The sequence below is a fragment of the Gymnoscopelus microlampas genome, assembly GCF_963454915.1.
Source record: "Gymnoscopelus microlampas genome assembly, chromosome: 14".
Taxonomy (NCBI): Eukaryota; Metazoa; Chordata; class Actinopteri; order Myctophiformes; family Myctophidae; genus Gymnoscopelus; species Gymnoscopelus microlampas.
The window spans coordinates 14,618,912-14,637,233 of NC_139951.1; the positions used below are offsets into that span (position 1 = coordinate 14,618,912).

General features: G+C 42.3%; 1 protein-coding gene across 1 annotated transcript in view; it reads right to left on the reverse strand.

Moving 5' to 3' along the window:
- gpam (glycerol-3-phosphate acyltransferase, mitochondrial) overlaps window positions 1-18,049 on the reverse strand; it is a 56,086-nt gene extending 38,037 nt beyond the window's left edge. Inside the window, exons 1-2 of the mRNA XM_084077630.1 lie at window positions 17,912-18,049; window positions 1,086-1,237 (exon numbers count right to left, since the gene is read on the reverse strand). Of these exons, the coding sequence (XP_083933756.1) occupies window positions 1,086-1,169 (84 nt within the window). The 5' untranslated portion in view covers window positions 1,170-1,237; window positions 17,912-18,049. The remainder of the gene's footprint in view (window positions 1-1,085; window positions 1,238-17,911) is intronic.
- Window positions 18,050-18,322: the final 273 nt, after the last annotated feature.

Below are 18,322 nucleotides of genomic sequence, written 5' to 3' on the forward strand. Positions count from 1 at the left end.
GGACCGAAACTATACAAATATCCTACATATAATTAAGGAAACCTCTGTGCACAGAACCTGTCTGTTCTGCCCGGTTTTCCTCAGTGGCTGGAGCAATTGATCTGCATTTGCACACGGGCATTGAGCATTAGCATTATGCACAAAATGACGACGTCCGTTTCCCAAAATATAAGCTGTTTCTTAGCGTTTATATGTTATCACCGGAGATTCGGAATTCGGGCTATGGGAGCTATCGTCACCATGATTACAGCTGTCGCCATGGTTATTGCCCCCCAAGCTATGGGATGAATGATCAAAATGTGCACGGCCAGCTGCCAGACAGACAAACTGCGCATGGGCATTGTTAGACAGAGAACGCTGCAAGCCTAAAGGTCTTTCATTTACGGCCCGTGTCCACACACATACACTGCGTTTCATGCGAGGGAGGGCGCTTTGGATATCATCTTCATGCCAACAAGCACGCAGATTCACACGCGCGATGTTCTAATCCAGGTTGTGTTATTAGCACACGGACTGGGCAGACTTAGCCCAGACATAACTAAACGTCTGCAAATACTTTGACTGCGCACATCCCCGGGTAATGCAGCATTCGATGGAGGTCGACCTGCCTCAAAAAAATAACAATTCATTCACCTGAATGGTGCTAATAGTTGCAACTGCTACTTTCTTTATGGCTGTTCAGCAATACAAATGCAATGCATGTACACAGTGTATAACCCTAAGTCTGCAACTTTGCATGTGCATATCCCTGGACGGGTATGGACTAGTATTATGAATGAACCAAGGCCCATTTCAAATGTACTGAAAATAGCCGATCTACAAGCGTTGTGAGCATGTAGATCTTGAGCGTTGTGAGCATGTAGATCTGCTATTTTCACTACTTTTGAACATTTCTGAAAATGTACTTGTCAATTTGTACTTTTGAATACATGAGCACATCAGCATATACTTGGGTCCACCCATGAGTGAAGGCGAGGGAACCGCTAACACATAAATTGACTGGACTGATTATAGTCGATTTTAATAGATAAATCGACTGGATGCGGTTAAAGACAAAAGCCTCCAGTCAGGCGTCGGGGACTTACCGAGTCATCGCTGGGAGCTTTCCAGCGGTTAACTCCTTGTTCCCCACTGTTGACCTGCAGCAATAAGCCGTCTGAAAACTCCATCTCCTCTCCTCTCTTCTTTTCCCGTCCTCTCCTCTCTGCCTCTAGATCCCACACCAGCAGCTAGCACGCTGTAAAACACGCCGAAGACAACAAAAAAAGCATTACATACAGGGATCTGTTGTTGTTAATGCAGGCACCCTTTGAGGCAAAAAAAACGGTGTACAACAGAGCTGCGAAGGCTGCAAATCCCTAATAGATGTTGTCCATGGCAGCCCCCATATGGTCCGTGTTGTCAGACATGATTTAACACCCACCCCTATATATACAGTATACCTGCAGGGTACGATCCAGCCCCCATAACACTTCCCACACGCTGTAATAGTCGAACACAGGACAGGACGTCTGTCCCTCTTGTCCCTACAACAACCTGGTCAATGCTCCAAGCGTCAGGACCACCGGATTCAGTCCGTACCCCCTTAGAACAGAGTGCTTCTTATTTCTTTGTGTCAGCATTTGCTGCCTATTTAGATAGTGGGCCAGTTATGTGATTTGGTTGTTGGTTGAATAGGGATCATGCAGCTTACCTTGGCTTGCACCAGAGCAGGGCAGTCACCAAAATTTTTTAACCAACAAACGATTTAATCTTGCTCATGTAGGTTAACCGATTCATCGAGAAGAAGGTTATTTCCCCATATATATATATATATATATCAAGAAATCGACTCGAAAAAATCTGAACAGATTTTTCATAATGAACTAAATGGGTTAGTATGGTTATACTTCGTTGTGAGCTCGTAAATATTTTTACTATTTAAAAAATAAATAATTGTTAATTAATCGTAAACGAGGCAAATGTTTGAAATAACCGTGAGATTGATTTTAAATCGGATCGCCCAGCACCTAACTTACGCTGGATAAGAGTGTCTGCTAAATACCAAAATCGTAAATAGCTGTAAAATACAAATTGTTCTGACGTGTACAGTATGTACAGTAGGTGTGGTGAGTTGAAATTAGTATCGTGGAATAGGCTAGTTAGTTGGGTGGGTCACAGACAAAATACTTTCTAAAGCTCCCAAGATCCCCATGGCATCTTCAAACCCATCTTTGAAAATCACTGATTCATACAGTATGACTTCAAAAGTGTTTACTTATGGACTGTGTTGCTGTTGACTAGGACTAATTCGCAATTTTATTTTTGTAGTGATTTCCAGTGTTGTATGATTGATATCGCGGTCATCTTAAACTTGTTGAATTCTTATTCACGGACATGACATTGTCTGTAGAACTCAGTATTCTTGCCTTCCTCCAGAAATAGGAATGTCCATGAATACATAAATATTAAGTTAATTCACATTCATGATTCTAACCTGTCAGCCAAGTTCATATGAATACACCCTGTGTCTAATGGCAGGCTCGTTCTATGTTGGGAATGTTACATAATGACTACCACAATGATGAAATTGCATTTGAAATAGACCTTGAGAGCATCAGAGTCCTGACAAGTGCGCAAGTGAGTAGTGACTAAGACAGAAAGAAAGAGCGGGTTGGAGAGAGGAGGGAGAGAGGGGTGAAATAGAGACAGAGAGAGAGAGAGAGGAAAGAGAATGGAGAGACTGACTGCAAAGTACAAGCTATGCATTCTCTCTCCAAATAGACTCACACCGCCATACAAAGAAATCCTTATAGCCTCTCGGCCATTGGACTGACTTTCCTTACATCTTTAACTCCCCGTTTCTTTTGAGTCGTGCCAGAGCTATCTTGAACGCACCATGAAGCCATAATATACACTGTGATGCTGCTCACAGCTGGTACCACTGAACATAATTATGTTCTACCTCACTGTATTTTCTTGTCCTTTCGGAATATTGTCAATTGAGATATGAATTGTAAAACATTATTTTTCTTACATTGGTCCTTTAACCCATTAAAACTGGGCGGGAACGCATCTGTGTAACCACCTAAACCATTATTTTATACTTTGGCTATTCAAAAAAATAACAGATATACAAGCTCATAGCGCTGCACCAAGTGTCGCGCTATGAGCTTGTAGATCTGCTATTTTTGAAAAAATTGTGCAAATCTTTGAATATACTGTAGATATTTTGAAAGTGAAAATTTTTAAAATTTGCTTCTGGGGGGTCCCTGGAACAACATATTTTGAGATGGGGGGGTCCGCGGTTCCTTGATATGAAATAGTCTGAGAACCACTGATATAGCAACATACGTTTTTTTTTTCAGAAAACTATTTAGAAGACTGATTTAGATGACATTTTGTAGAATCGGCCTCAGGTGATGGGTTTAGGAAGTACATAAAATCGCGAGTGTGTGCCAAATTAATAGTAATTGGAATTTGTTTCCCCAAGATGATGTAAGTCAGTCTGTTACCCTGCACCACCTTAGGCCAAGGCCACTGTCACAGTGGTTATTCAGACAGTTTGGATGAAACTTCAACTTGGCAGGTGATAAATTTCCTCACGGTCAAGTTTACAACGCACAGTCAACGTTTATTTCTATGCCTATACTGTACATAGCATGTGGTGGTGCGGATCCTTTTCTATAGTAGTTACCAATTAAATGCATTCACCCATGGAGGAGATCTTTTTCTCTTTTTTTCTGACCCGGCTCTGGAATAATTTAACTATACGCATCAAAGCTGCCCAGTCGTTAGCTATTTTTAAATCCTTATCAAAGACTCAATTCTTCTCCCTGGCCTTCAGTGATAGCTGATGTAGCCCTGTCTGCCCTTATTGGTGCTAATGTTGTTTGTTTGTTTGTGCTTATTCATTGTATGTTATTGTCTGCTTACATTGCATTGTTTGCTTTTTGTTTTCTTGTTGCTTTTTACATGTACAGCACTTTGGTTGACCTCGTCAAAGTTAAGTGTGCTATCATCATCATACTATAATAATCATCATCATACTATCACAGTGGTGTGTTCTAGATTTGTTTGGAGGGTATACTATGATTATTGCCTGCCTCCCATACGCACGGCACGCGCACATGCGCACGTCTATAATTCATTAAATGGAAAAAATGTGCGTGCGCGTGTGGCCCGCACGCAATATGCTTTGTACTGATTTTCTAGTGTTTCTGATGTTAATCACCCTAACTCAACCTCTTCTGAGCTGCTTTTAGCCTTTATTCCGCATATTCCCCTTTTCACTGTACAGTGTAATAAACAAAATAATTCACCAAAATACATTTTCACTCCGATGCCCTTCAACTAAAGTACACTTTTAAGACATCTGAACTCACAATTAAAAAGCCTGTTATATATGCATGCCTGTATTTATTCAAATCACTTCCTTATTAAAAATGTCCCCATCTTTGTTTTCCTCCTACAGTCATTGTAGCAATCTGGCTCCAGACAGGTTTCAGACAGAGTCGTGAATTACACCGCCACCTTGACCTTCGTTACGGTTTGAAGGTCTGACGTCAAAAACAAGTGAAATCCTGTTCACGTACGCCCACACACCTGTCAGAGGAGGCTGGCCCAGTGGTCCCAGAGGGTCTCTGTTTGGAAGGACTCGGGGACCACAAGGACAAGCAGTGACAGAGACAACTATTTTCTAACTCACGCTGTCCTTTGTGATCTCGTACCATGTTTGTCGTGCAGGCTCTATACCAGGGGCACATAGAAAGCTGGCCCACCCAATCGATTTAGCAAAAAAAAAAAAAATGGATTAAAAAATATATATATATAATTATTTTTTTAATAAAAAATAAAATCGGTAAAATCAGGCAAAAACATGAAAATCACTAATGACATCTACAAGCTGGACACCACCACAATGGTCTGGTCTTCAATTAAAGCCGGAGGCATTCCACCACCTGCTTCAGTAAACCACTCTGCCAACATCATCGGGACAAAGATGTTTGTATTTGCGGGCCGGGGGCACAACAATATCAGTGTGTTTGACACAGAGACCAACTGCTGGCTGAGCACGTCTTCTGCACAGCTTCATCCAGAAGAACGATGGTGTCATTCAGCCTTTACCTACAATGGAGAGCTGTACATACTTGGTGGCTGTAACGCTAGCCAGACCTTTCATGATCTGTGGAAATTCAACCCAGAGACCTTCTCCTGGAAGCAGGTTGGGCCCAAGGGGAAAGGCTGTTGTTGCATGGTGGGAGATTGTATCATCCTCTATGGAGGACCAAATACACCCTCTGATGACCTGTTCATCTTAGACAAACAGGTCTCAAGACGCTATGCAAGCTAGCAGTCATTCAGTACGGTCTGGATCAGTCGGAACTCCGACGCGACGGCAGGAGGGAACTGGTAGCCATGAAAACTACGGATTGGCTATATCGAGGGATATTGCATCGATACTCCAGGCCGCCATATCGCGATTTTTTGTCGGAAGGGGATTTTCTCCCCGTGTCTCTCAGGGTAGTTAATACCCTCACAAAAACATGTAGTAATCCTGGTCGCTATACCGCCTCCCCCATGACAGCCGGGCCGTCTGATGGAGAACCGGTCAGTTGGCTCTCATGTATTGAAGGAGGCATGAGCTCGGCCATGGCCCCCCTAGGCTGGTGAGTGTAGCGCCCAGGACCACTTCGTAAATTGGCACCGGGTGAAAAATAAGGGTTACAAAAACCTGGGATAAAAAATAAATTAAAAAAAGAGTCTTTGGACTAATGCATATCAAACTGGCGGTCCTTGAAATTAAAACGTGTGACAATCATTGCAATGAGTTGCGGGTATGTGTGTGCAACGCTATTCACTATCCTCACTCCTACAAGGTTATGTAAAGAAGGAAAGCACATCTATATCAAGGTTATTATAGTTAACGAAAACGAACAAAATAACGAAAACTCAAATTTTAAAAACATTTTCGTTAACAGAAAAAAAAGAAAAAAAAAACGATAACTGTGTTTACAAAACAAACTAAAACAAACTGAAATTATAGTCAAAATGCCCTTCGTTTTCTCAATATTTATAAGCCTTTTGGTTTGAAATTAATTCGATTAATTTCCCTCGCCCCAAAACACAGTCGCGTGGGGTCGTGGTAACGGTTCAACATCGGGTCGTACATTACGAGGGTTTTCAGATGCAATCAGGACCGTCTAAAACCAGGCGCTCCGCTCCAAAGATCTAACTGTTTCCAGCTTGCGCTGCACCAAAAAATGTGACAGAGACAAAGACAGATTCTGCTAATAGCAGAATCTGTCAACACGACTGCCTTAAACATGTAGTGTTGTTAGTATGAATAAATAAGTCCCCGGGAGGAAGTCGACTAAGAAAGGGGAGCTGCCAAACCCTAGTTCCTGTTTCTACACAAAAAAAGGAGGTGGTGCCCCCAGAGGCTAAAAAAAAGGGAATGGGTTCCCAGATTGGGGTTGGGGTTAGTGTTAGTTTTCGGGGAACATAGGGCTGAGGGAACATAGCTACGCTCCCCCAAAAAACAGGGAGCACTGAAGCGCTATGCTCAGGCGCTTGGGAAGAGGAGTGCAGCAGTGCATCTTTACCATCCGATCCAACTTTATTTATAGAGCACATTTAAAAACAACAGAGTTGACCAAAGCGCTTCACAGAAAATGTCGAAGAGACACAAATAAGAGTACAAGAAACACAATAAAGCAGAGAGAATCGTATAAGTAAAAAGAATAAAAACACAAATAAACTCATAAAGTAGAAGCTCATGAAACACACATAAAACAATGGGAACAAATATGGGAATAACAAAAAGTGTCTAGTCTACTACTTGCAACCATTTTCCCCAAATGGCAATTGCAAGTAGTTGCATTGGTGTGGAATGGCCTTAAATTTTATTTTTTTACATTTTGGACAAAATAGCCAATTTTACGTTGAGGTGCCCAGATGTCCCTTGTGCCCACCTATCCTGCATCCATTTAAAAGAGTACTGTTACCCTTTAGCCTAAAATATGTTTTTTTAATCAAATCAAGCAGTCAGAAGAAGATAAAATGTACCATAAGGTGGCTTTTATTTATTTTGATATGTATCTTATGGGTAGTAGCTTAATCAGCAGCTGAGCAAAATTGTATAGCATGTACTTTTTAATTAATTATCCATCTGTATTGTCTTTATTGTTAGATAGAACATGCCTAAAACAACCTAAAATCTAAATTATAAGGTAATTGCTAAATAATCGATAATCATTAAAATGGTCAACCGATTCATCGATTATGGAATTAATCGTTAGTTACAGCCTCATTTCCAATATGGCTGCTGTGCATAGAGGTCAATCCTTGGGGCGAGGGCCTGTCAGGTAGTGTGGAGGCCTGGTATATACATAAACACACACAGGCACTCACACATGCACAGTAATTCATTCACCCACATACTACACTCACAACACGCATATAGCCTATTTTAAGCATGTGTACAGAGTACATGTAACCACAAAAGACTAAGCTTGTTCCATGAGACACATAGAGCAGGGCTCCGGGCCAGTTACACTTTTCTATTCAGAGGAGTAGAAAGGTCCTACATTCACACTGTTCAGCTTGCTCTGTTATCAAGTCACCGAGTGTGATGATAGAAGAACAAAGAAACGTGGAGCTATTGAACAAAGTCCATGACGACACGCACAACATACTGTGCACACAGTAGGGCTTGTCAATTTGCTCCTCACCACCTATGAGGCACTCCACAACCTGGCTCCCCCCTACTGTACCTCTCTGACCTCCTCGAGGCACATGTCCCGTCCTGTTCCCTCAGGTCCGAACCTGGGGCGACAGGGCCTTCTCTGTGGCTGCCCCCTCCCTCTGGAATGCAGTGCACTCCCCAAACATATCAGAGATACCCCCTCCCTCCCTACCTTCAAAACCGCTCTGAAAACCCACCTGTTCAGAATTGCCTTTGCGAGTTGACTTTGTTTCAACTCTAGTTTTTAGTGTTTTACTGCTTTTATTTCTTATCTTAATTGCTTAGGTTTTTTTTCCTAATATTTTTTTTTTCATCCTCTCCCCCTGGCCCCCCCCCCCCCACACACACATGTAAAGTGACTTTGGGTTTAGAAAAGTACTATGTAAATTCCAGCTATTATTATTTGTATTAGTAATTAACCGAAAATACGCATATCGAAACCGACATTTAGAATAGTTCTAAATGTTGATTATGCTTTGTTGATTAAATTGATTATGTTTTGTTGTTCAACGGTGGTGTACAAAAATAGCCGATCTACAAGCTCACCACGCGTGGCACCGTGACGCATTGTGGGCTTGTAGATCTGCTATTTTCCCTTTTTTTTATCGTTCATTCGTCTTCGAGGCAAAAGTTTGAAATAGTCGTGACCTACAGTACAGTACAGAGGGCTTCATCATCAAAGCGGTCTGCCCGTCCTCAGCAAACACTACTGGTGTAGGCGCACTGTACCCTTGGGCAAGGCAGTTGCTATCCCCAGATACCAACAGTACACCGTGTCTGTTCTTCACAGCTCCCTGGTGTGAAGCTTCTGATGTATTGTACAGTAATTAGTCTTCCGCATGATACCTACAGAAGGTGTTGCTGCGTGTGCCGCGTTCAAGACTTATGCTTCATGTTATTGAGCTCACGTTGCATATTATCTAATGAAGCAGACATACCAGTCGTGCTGCTCTCTGCACCCAAATGGTCCAAAGTGTTTTAACTGGCCAACATTGGAGAGAAAAAAGAAGAAGAAATTGACATTTTGTACAATTACACGTTGGGAGTGGGGTGGCCATATATCACATATTATTGACTGAAGGAGGTGCTAGAGGAAAGGCCATGGGGTCACCAAAATGTATATGTTCTGCATAGCATGAAGCCAGCCAGTAGTTTTTTTGTAAGATACTGCATCTTGTTTGGGCCAAATTAATGGATGAATGGAGTCAATGGACAGACAGACAGACAGACAGTCACGCCACAGACCGACAATGCCATCCTTAGTTAACCCACTGCAAGCGGTGGCTAAAGAAATAATCTGTAAACACATTAGTATGGAATAGAGCAGTGAGGGCTTCTCTTATCCCGGGATTTACTGGCTCTGCCTCGGACTACCCAGAATGCACTGAGAGCCTGTTAGTAGAGGAACAGGATATACAGTACAGAGTACATTCCAGTATCATTTTGTCCTAGGAACATTTTCAGTACAGTACAGTACACACTAGACACACCTGCAATCACTGCTGTCACTTAAAGCCTTAAAGGCATATTCCACATAAAACACACGCGCTTCAAGTTCACGCACTTAACTATGACAAATGACATGCATGTCTCCATTCCACCGCCTGAAACTGAGCCAGCTGGCGAATGGGGGAATGTCATGACAGAGATTACTCAAAGGGGAAGGCCCCAAAATCCTATATTGAAATTGGCTAATGGAAGGGCGGGCCGGCGGGCAGACCTCTGGCATCATTCTGACTCATATATAAATTACATCAGGAATCTCCATATATGGGCATAAAAGGGACAAGGACTGATCTCCATATAGGCATAAAAGAGACAAGGACAGATACAGAGATCTCCTTATATGGGCATATCAGCACGCCCATATATGGGCATATACTGATGACATCATGTATTTCCATATATGGGCATAAAAGGGACAAGGACTGACAGACAGACGGGTACAACGGGTACTCTGATAAAGCCCCCGCGACACTACGACTCAGACATATTGGTCGGATCGGCAGTGCGACATAGGTGTCCGAACTCCTGATGTGAGGTCCAAACCTCTAGTAGAAACATGATTCCACAGTTCCACAGTTTTGACATGGTTTTGGGGAGATACCAGAAGAGAGAGCAAACTAAATCAAATAAACAATGACCTACTACACCAGTGGTTTTCAACCCTTTTCATATCAAGGTCCATTATTTATTCGGCATTTGAGCCACGGAACCACCATTTGATGATGATTTAGACTCTCAGACACAAAACTTAGAATATTTTGTTATTGTTGGATAAGATTTTGTCCACAATTCCATGCTGTATTGATGTTGGCACCATAGGAGAGATAACAGGCAAACGTTGATCAAAATAACAATGATTCTACATTCTCTAATTGTGAAGACTTCTTGTAAATGAAGTAATGCAGATGTTTAACAATAATTTAACTCTTGAGAGCGTAAAATGAAACGGGTCCATTTGGTTTCATTTTACGCTCTCAAGAGATAAAACTCTCCATCATTTAGCTTAACTCTCCATCATTTAGGGACCACCTGGAACCCCCTCAAGGACCACTGGTTGAGAACCACTGACCTACGCAGTTTCTGTACTGAAACCTTTTAGTGACTTCAATGGGTACCGCGTGGAAGCCCCTGGAGTCTGGGGAGGGGAACCAGAGCACACTTTGGGGAAAACCACTGACCTATACAGTGTTCTTCAACCAGGGTACCGGGACATCCAAGTGGGTCATGAGATGTACAGAGGAAATTTGCATTGCAGTACAAAATCACTCAGTTGAGAGTCTAGGCCTGTGATAACAAATGGAGTGATGGAGCGACAGTGTTTTTCCTGGCTCAGAACGGGCGTTTTGGAGTAGACTGCACATGATCCGTCCATCACATCTCGACTAGGGATGTGACAATATGTCGACCAGGGAAGCACGATGAATGGTTCATCATATCGGTATCGGACGATATTTACTTTAAAATGCACTATCGTAAACAATAAATGTTACAGTACATCTTTACTGCATTGGTCGTTTGAGTTAATAATGATATATTATTATTGGGCATTAGTGGGCAACTTTGATGATGGAGAGGGCCACTATATTTCCACACTCACCCCAGAGGGCCACATTGCATATACTGTCAGGCCATTCTATGTCACACAAAAGTAGCAAAAGTAGCCGATCTACAAGCTCAAAACACGTCACAGTGAGACGCGTTTTGAGCTTGTAGATCTGCTTTTTTTAAATTGGAATCCTGTTTTTTTTTTTGTTGCTATTTTTTTATTGGAATCCTGAAAAGTAACTTAATTTTTAATTCATTTCAAAAGCATTTAGTTATACTTATGTTACCTTTAGGATTAAACATACATTGCAATCATTTAGCAGACGCTTTTATCCAAAGCGACTTACAATAAGTGCATTCAACATAGGTAGGCAAGAAAACTACTAATCACCAAAAGTCTTAAGTGCATTCTCTTCTAAAAGAAGCAACTAAGAGTATACCTAGCGCTAAGGTAAAAGTGCAATATATCAGCTACTTTCACTACTTTCTTAAAACAGATGAGACAAATAGGAAAATCAAATGAGCAAGAGCTAAAACAAATAAGTGTATTGAGTAAACAAGATCCAATAAAACAATAAAACAAGAGCTCGTACAACTAGTTAACAACAAGTAGGCTGGGCAAAGAGGAAGGGTAGTGTTTCCTGAAGAGGTGGGTTTTCAGCCTGCGGCGAAAGATGGGCAATGACTCTGCTGTCTTGACATCTACTACTACTAATATAGAATATAGTAATTCAAGCGGGTCATGTTTGCAATTGTAACAGCTGAAATCAATAAGATATCAGTATTCCGATATTAACCTGCGGGCCGCATTAAGTGCGGGTGGGGGGCCGCATGTGGGCCCCCCGGGCCGCCAGTTGCCTACAGTATGTATGCTCTAGGGAGCTGTTTTCTCCATTCCCTTTGCTTGTTGTCCAGCATTCCTGGCTGCTGCAGAAGGAAGGAGCTGCTGTGTGGTGTAGCCAGGCTGTCAACCTTGGGGCAGCAGACGATGCAGCCTTGTCAAAGGCCCTTAGTCAGGGCTTTAGGCTTGAGTCATCACAGTAGTTGCTTTCAAAGGGTTCCTGCTCTCTGTGCAGTGCAGCAGTATAGAGGAAAACCCATGCGGTACAAACGCAGAGGAGGCCGAGGCTGCCTCTGTGTCCAGTGTCCATCAAAAACAGGTGTGTTTTAAACATGGCTGACATCACTGCTTCTACTGGAAGACAGCATTGACTAACCACTTAGCTCTGTACAGTATGTCATACGACAAACAGTGAAGAGAGCCAATCTACAAGCTCACAATATGCCATGAATGTGTCGTGAGCTTGTAGATATACTTGTAAGAGCCATTATGAGCCACATACTGTATATAATCGTTGTTTCTTATTTGATGACGTCACTGCAGGGCTTTGGTCAAGGCCAAGGTTGCCAGGGTTACGGGGTAGTTAACCCTGTCCTTAATCAGGCGCAGGTGTTGCCAGTGGCAGAGGCAAACAGCTTTTGACTGTGTCCATGAGGGCTGTTTATTTATGTTTAATTGTATTTATTGTATGCTGAAGTAACTGACAACTGGGCTACCGAGAATAAATATTGTTTGTTTATGAAATCATTTTGGACCTCAGTTGAGCACACGTCAAGATTAAGAACTTCCTCAAGTATAGGACTTGGGCGCTACAATACTATTTCCACTATTTTAAAATGTTTTTTTATTTATTTCACCTACAATGACATCAACGTGTACAAAATAGGAATGCCAGGTTGGTTAAATACCCCCAAACCTGCCATGGCACAGGCTTCTAATTCTACGAATTGCTCATTCCATAACCACACCTCTCTCGTCCACGTTCTTCCTCTCTAATGTCGGTCAACGACCCTCTTGAATTCAATTTAGCTCAACGGGCCTCGTGGGTAAACTATTTAGTATTTACACTAACAAACTGTGCTAATGCATCAGCAAAAAACAAGATAATTACCACGGCCTGGGAATAAGCACGGAACATATGACGGTAGAGCACCTCCATTGGGCATTTAACCCATTCAGTCCGGGAACGTATCTGTGTCGTTTTAGATTTTAGCTATAAGCATTATTTTATACGTTGACAATTCAAAAATAGCAGATATACAAGCTCATAGCGCGGCACTCTGTGCCGCACTATGAGCTTGTAGATCTGCTATTTTTTTTTTAAACGTGAAAATGTGTGCAAATCTTTGAATATATATATTTTTAAAGCAAACATGTGTAACTCAAATCTTTGCTTCTGGGGGGGGGGGGGGGGGTCCCTGGAGAGTCCCTGGAACAAAATATTTAGCAATGGGGGGTCCCTGGGGTCCCTGGAACAAAATATGTAGCAATGGGGGGGTCCACGGCCAAATACATATCATTTTGGGGGTCCTTGACATGAAAAGGTTTGAGCACCACTGATATTTAGCAACATAGGTTTTTCAGAAACCCGTTAGGATTTAGAAGACATTCGTAGATGCGTTCCCGCCGGATTGAATGGGTTAATGACTGTCATAGATAGAAATGGAAAATATTACTAGCACCTGACGAAAGCTCACGGCGAAACGTGTTGTGCTAATACAGTACATCACTGGATGCAGTAAGTTGTCCATATCAGAGTGTGCAGGAGTCCTCTTTTGTTCTATAGAAAAATATTACTACTACATGTATTTACCACTACTAAAAATAAGAATCCTATTTCTAATATCTCTAGTTCCTATTTATTTGCATTGCACAAACATACATTATTTTATCCTAGTATTACTGCTAGTCAATAACATCTGATGCACACCCTTATGTAATTGCGTTATGAAATAATGCTGTAAAAATAAAACTGTGTTAAAAGTCAAATGGCTGAACCTTTGCATTACTGTCGGTATTTAGGAGTTCATTAAATAGTTGTTCCATTAATTGCGTGTCATTAATTGGACACAGGGGACCAATAATCCAGGAACCAGTGGGGAACACTTTAATTGAGAATATTCATCAACCGTCAGCTATCATTATGCACTGCAGGACTGTCTGCTAGCTAGGCAAAGCTGCATGTACACTAAGCAAAAAATGTAAGTAGTCCACAATCCACATACAGTACATAGAGTCCAGCATTCTTTCAAGTCAGGCACAGACAGAGTCCTAACTCCTAACGGCTGATTTCTATTTAGTTGTGGTGGGTGTCACGTGCGGTGTCACGCGCGGAAAATAGCAGATCTACAAGCTCACGACACGTCGCAGCACAAAGCGTTGTGAGCTTGTAGATCCACACATTTTTAGTGTAACTCGGGCTCAAACGTAATCAGGGAAAAAAAATGACTGGTGCCTCTCATTAGTTTGGAAATGGGTCAGACACACAGTGAGGCACTTTCTGAATGAAAGTGTGTGTGTGTGTGTGTGTGTGTGTGTGTGTGTGTGTGTGTGTGTGTGTGTGTGTGTGTGTGTGTGTGTGTGTGTGTGTGTGTGTGTGTGTGTGTGTGTGCGAGACAAATCGGGGGTTGGGGTGGTCTAATCTTCTCCTGTACCGTGAATAACAAGTAAAAGGAGGGGGCAGGACAGGAGGCACACACACACACACACACACACACGCGCAGCTGTTGCCCAAAAACACACTCTGGCCCTGCTGCTGCTGAAGCTGCCTGGCCAACCACCGTTGTATGAATGAGCTCCGAAGGCATTGTGTCCTGTCCTATTCCAAAGCAACGGGCCGCTTGGCTGGCCCGGCAGGGCGAGGGAAAGGGAACCCAGCTTTTCAATGGGGTCAATGACCGACAGTACACCGACGGATGGGGTGACTTTGTTGGAAGGCAAAGAAGAAAAAAAAACTGCTTAAGGGTTGACATGCTGTATAAGGATTAGGGAACAGTCAGGTGAGTGTGTGGCCTTATAACACGATATGCAAGTTTCCATTAGGTCTGGCCGGCCACAAACTGCCTAGCAAGCGCACCCTCTCCCTCCTTTCAAGATTATTAACGGAAGAAAACACCGCATTATATGCAAGCTGAGCCCACCGTTAATCTTGAACGTAGTGTTAACATGCGCGGCAAGCCTGCAACAAAAAAATAAAAAATCCATATACTGTAGAACACAAAAGCTGAGAAGAGAGAACTAGTCTCTGGGGGATTTTTAGAGAGTGGTTTTGTTCTCGCTTCTCCCTTAGCTCTGCTGTATAGCGCCAGCCTTGCACCGCACACAAGCAAGCAAGCAGTTATATGAGACAATGAGGCCTTAAATCCCACACTTGTCATAGGAGTATGCCCCCTCCCCCCCCTTGTCTTAAGAGTATGCCCCCCCCTTGTCATAAGAGTATGCATTACATTACATTACAGTCATTTAGCAGAAGCTTTTATCCAAAGCGACTTACAATAAGTGCATTCAACATTCAACATAGGTAGGCAAGGAAACTACTAATCACCACTGAAGTTTGAAGTGCATTCACTTCTAAAGCAAGCAACTAAAGAGTATACCTAGCGCTACGGTAAAAGTGCAATACATCAGCTAGGTTATGCCCCCACCTCCCCCCCTTGTCATAAGAGTATGCCCCCTCCCCCCCCCCCTCTTGTCATAAGAGTATGCCCCCTCCCCCCCTTGTCATAAGAGAATGTACCCTCCCCCCCTTGTCATAAGAGAACGTTCCCTCCTCCCACTTGTCATAAGCCCCCCATAGTCCATACACACACACACATATAATGTACATATACACAGTACACACACATCAACAACCCTTCTTTCTCCCACTGCTTGTCTGTCTGTCAGCCAGCCAGTGAGATACAATGAGATTGCTGAAAACAGAAGCCATAGTGTGAAGAAGCCTATCTTAAACGTTATAGCTCTCATAATAAGATACCTAGGAGGTGCAGCGGACGATATCAAAGCATCAGCACAAGCTCCAGAGAGCCACTAGGGCATAATGAATCATAATTTCGCCACCAACGCCACGGGACCCTGCCCCCACACACACACACTATACACACACACACACACAGGCTTCACTGTCAAGTGACAAGAGGGCCGACTAGTATAGTAGGTTAATCCGTCTCACAGCATAGCCTCCAGGCTGTCAGTGTGTCTGCAGTAATATAATAAGCGGGTCAAACAGTGCATGCATGGTGGCGTGTGACACTGTGTGTGACAGATGGATGCTGGGCTGGCTGGATGGGCTACTGCGGCGAACAATGGCACAACAAACCCACCCAGTACTACTACATACAGGCTGACTGAGCATCGCTTCACTACCAATATTGGGTGTTTTCTGTTCTGTTGCAGAATTGATCTCACCCTCAGGGCTCTGTGCTCGTGTATTTTCTGTTTGCTGTTATTGTGTTATTGCTCACAACGCATCGCGTTGTGAGCTTGTCGATCTGCTATTTTACCACGAAAGCTTTCCCCACATTACGGATGCGGGGGGGGGGGGTTTAAGTGGTTAAGAGCTGAGAAGACAAAAAAGCTTGCATTGGTCGTCGCTGCATCAATAAACAGGCAGCAGGGTCATCATCTTGTGTCTCTGTGTATAACTGACAGGGTCACTAACATGACTCAAAAATGTCAATATGTATCAACATAATCAACCGGCTCAGATTTGTTTCTCTTCCTTTTCTTTGAACTACAGGCTTGGCTGAACGTCGCTTGACTACGAATATACTGTAGGGTGTTTTCTGGTATTGTCACAGGATCGATCTCACTTTTCCAACAACATAAGTGTCTTAAACCATTCAATCCGGGAATGCATCCGTGTAACCACTTAAATCATTATTTTTGTACTTTGGCTATTCAAAAATAGCAGATCTACAAGCTCATACCGCCCGCGCTATGGGCTTGTAGATCTGATATTTTAGAAAAATCCTGAAAATGTGTGCAAATCTGAATATATATATTTTTTTAACTCAAATCTTTGCTTCTGGGGGGGTCCCTGGAACAACATATTTTGAGATGGGGGTCCCACGGCAAAATGCATATCATTTTGGGGCTGATTTTCTTTTTTAAATAGCAGATCTGCCGCTATGAGCTTGTATATCTGCTATTTTTGAATAGACAAAGTGTAAGACAATGGTTAAAGTGGTTCAAATCTAAAATGACAGATGATTTCCTCAGTCTTAATGGGTTAAGAGCTGAGAAGACAAAAAGGTTTGCTTTGCATGGTGGTCACTGCATCAATGAACAGCCAGCTGGGTCATCATCTGTGCTTTGGTGTAACTGACTGGGTCACTACAGTGACCCTGTCAGTTACACCCAGGCACAGATGATGACCCAGCTCCCCTCCTATTATCGTTGATATATTGACATTATACATTATATCATGTCAATATAATATAATATAATATATATATATTGACACTTATAGCATGACTCAAAATGTCAATATATCAACATTAACAACTTGCTCAGATTTGTTTTTCTTCCTTTTTGTCCTGTATGGCTCTTGGTACATGGTTCCGTTATTTGGTCATAACAGAATCACAGGAGGAAACCACAGCCAAAACAAACACCTCATGTCAAAGGACACACAGGCAGCGGGTAGCACGTTAGGTTAGCCCGCACGGTGTTGTGCAGAAGCCGGTGTCCTGTCGAACTTTGCGACCGCGTAAGGATGCCTGTTTTTGTATTTGTATTTAATTTGTTGTTTGTAGTTTATAGCCTATTGTACGTCCCGGGTAAAAAGTGTTATCTTACGGCCATTGAATGGGAAATAATTTAGAATAGTATTCAAGATAATTTCACGAATCACGATTCATTCATTACGAAAAAGGCAATGAGAAAAGTCAGTTTTAGCCACTAAACCTGAGCTATTAAACTGGACAACAAGTCGGCATTGTACCGCAAAAAAATAATATATATGATCTGACCAGATTATATATTATTTGCACAAAAATATCATTTGCAAAATATTTTTGCAAAATCTTTTTGCGGTGCATTATAAATTGTATAATATAATTATAAAATAATATTATACAATTTATAACACAGAACCTCCAAAAACAGCCAAATAATCTGTGACATTTGCGTGTACGACACAGTAACGACAGGCAGCATCAACCCTACGGGGTCACATAATTCGACAGGTCACCAATGTCGGTACGACACCTCACGGGCTATCCTGTCCCGACTAGCTAACGTGCCTTATTATTATATTTATTATAATATATATATATATTCTTCTCACGTACCTTGAAAGCAGCTTCACATTGAAACATCATTATCTACAGAATTGACCGGTCAAACAGAGAAAAGTGCGTCTATCCGTGTCTTTTACTGTCCTTGAGAGCAGCAGTGTGTGTGTGTGTGTACTCCAGGCTCCATTCACTGTAACCTAACTGTGTGTGTGTGTGTGTGTGTGTGTGTGTGTGTGTGTGTGTGTGTGTGGGTGTGTGTATGCGCAGTGGTGTAAAGTAACGAAGTACATTTACTCAAGTACAGTACTTAAAGTACAATTTTGAATTTTCCATTTTCAGTACTTTTACTTCTACTCCACTACATCTCAGAGGCAAATATTGTACTTTTTACTCCACTATTATTTTAAGACTATAGTTACTTTGTAGATTTTGATTATTACAAAAATGATTACAAAATTCACTTCA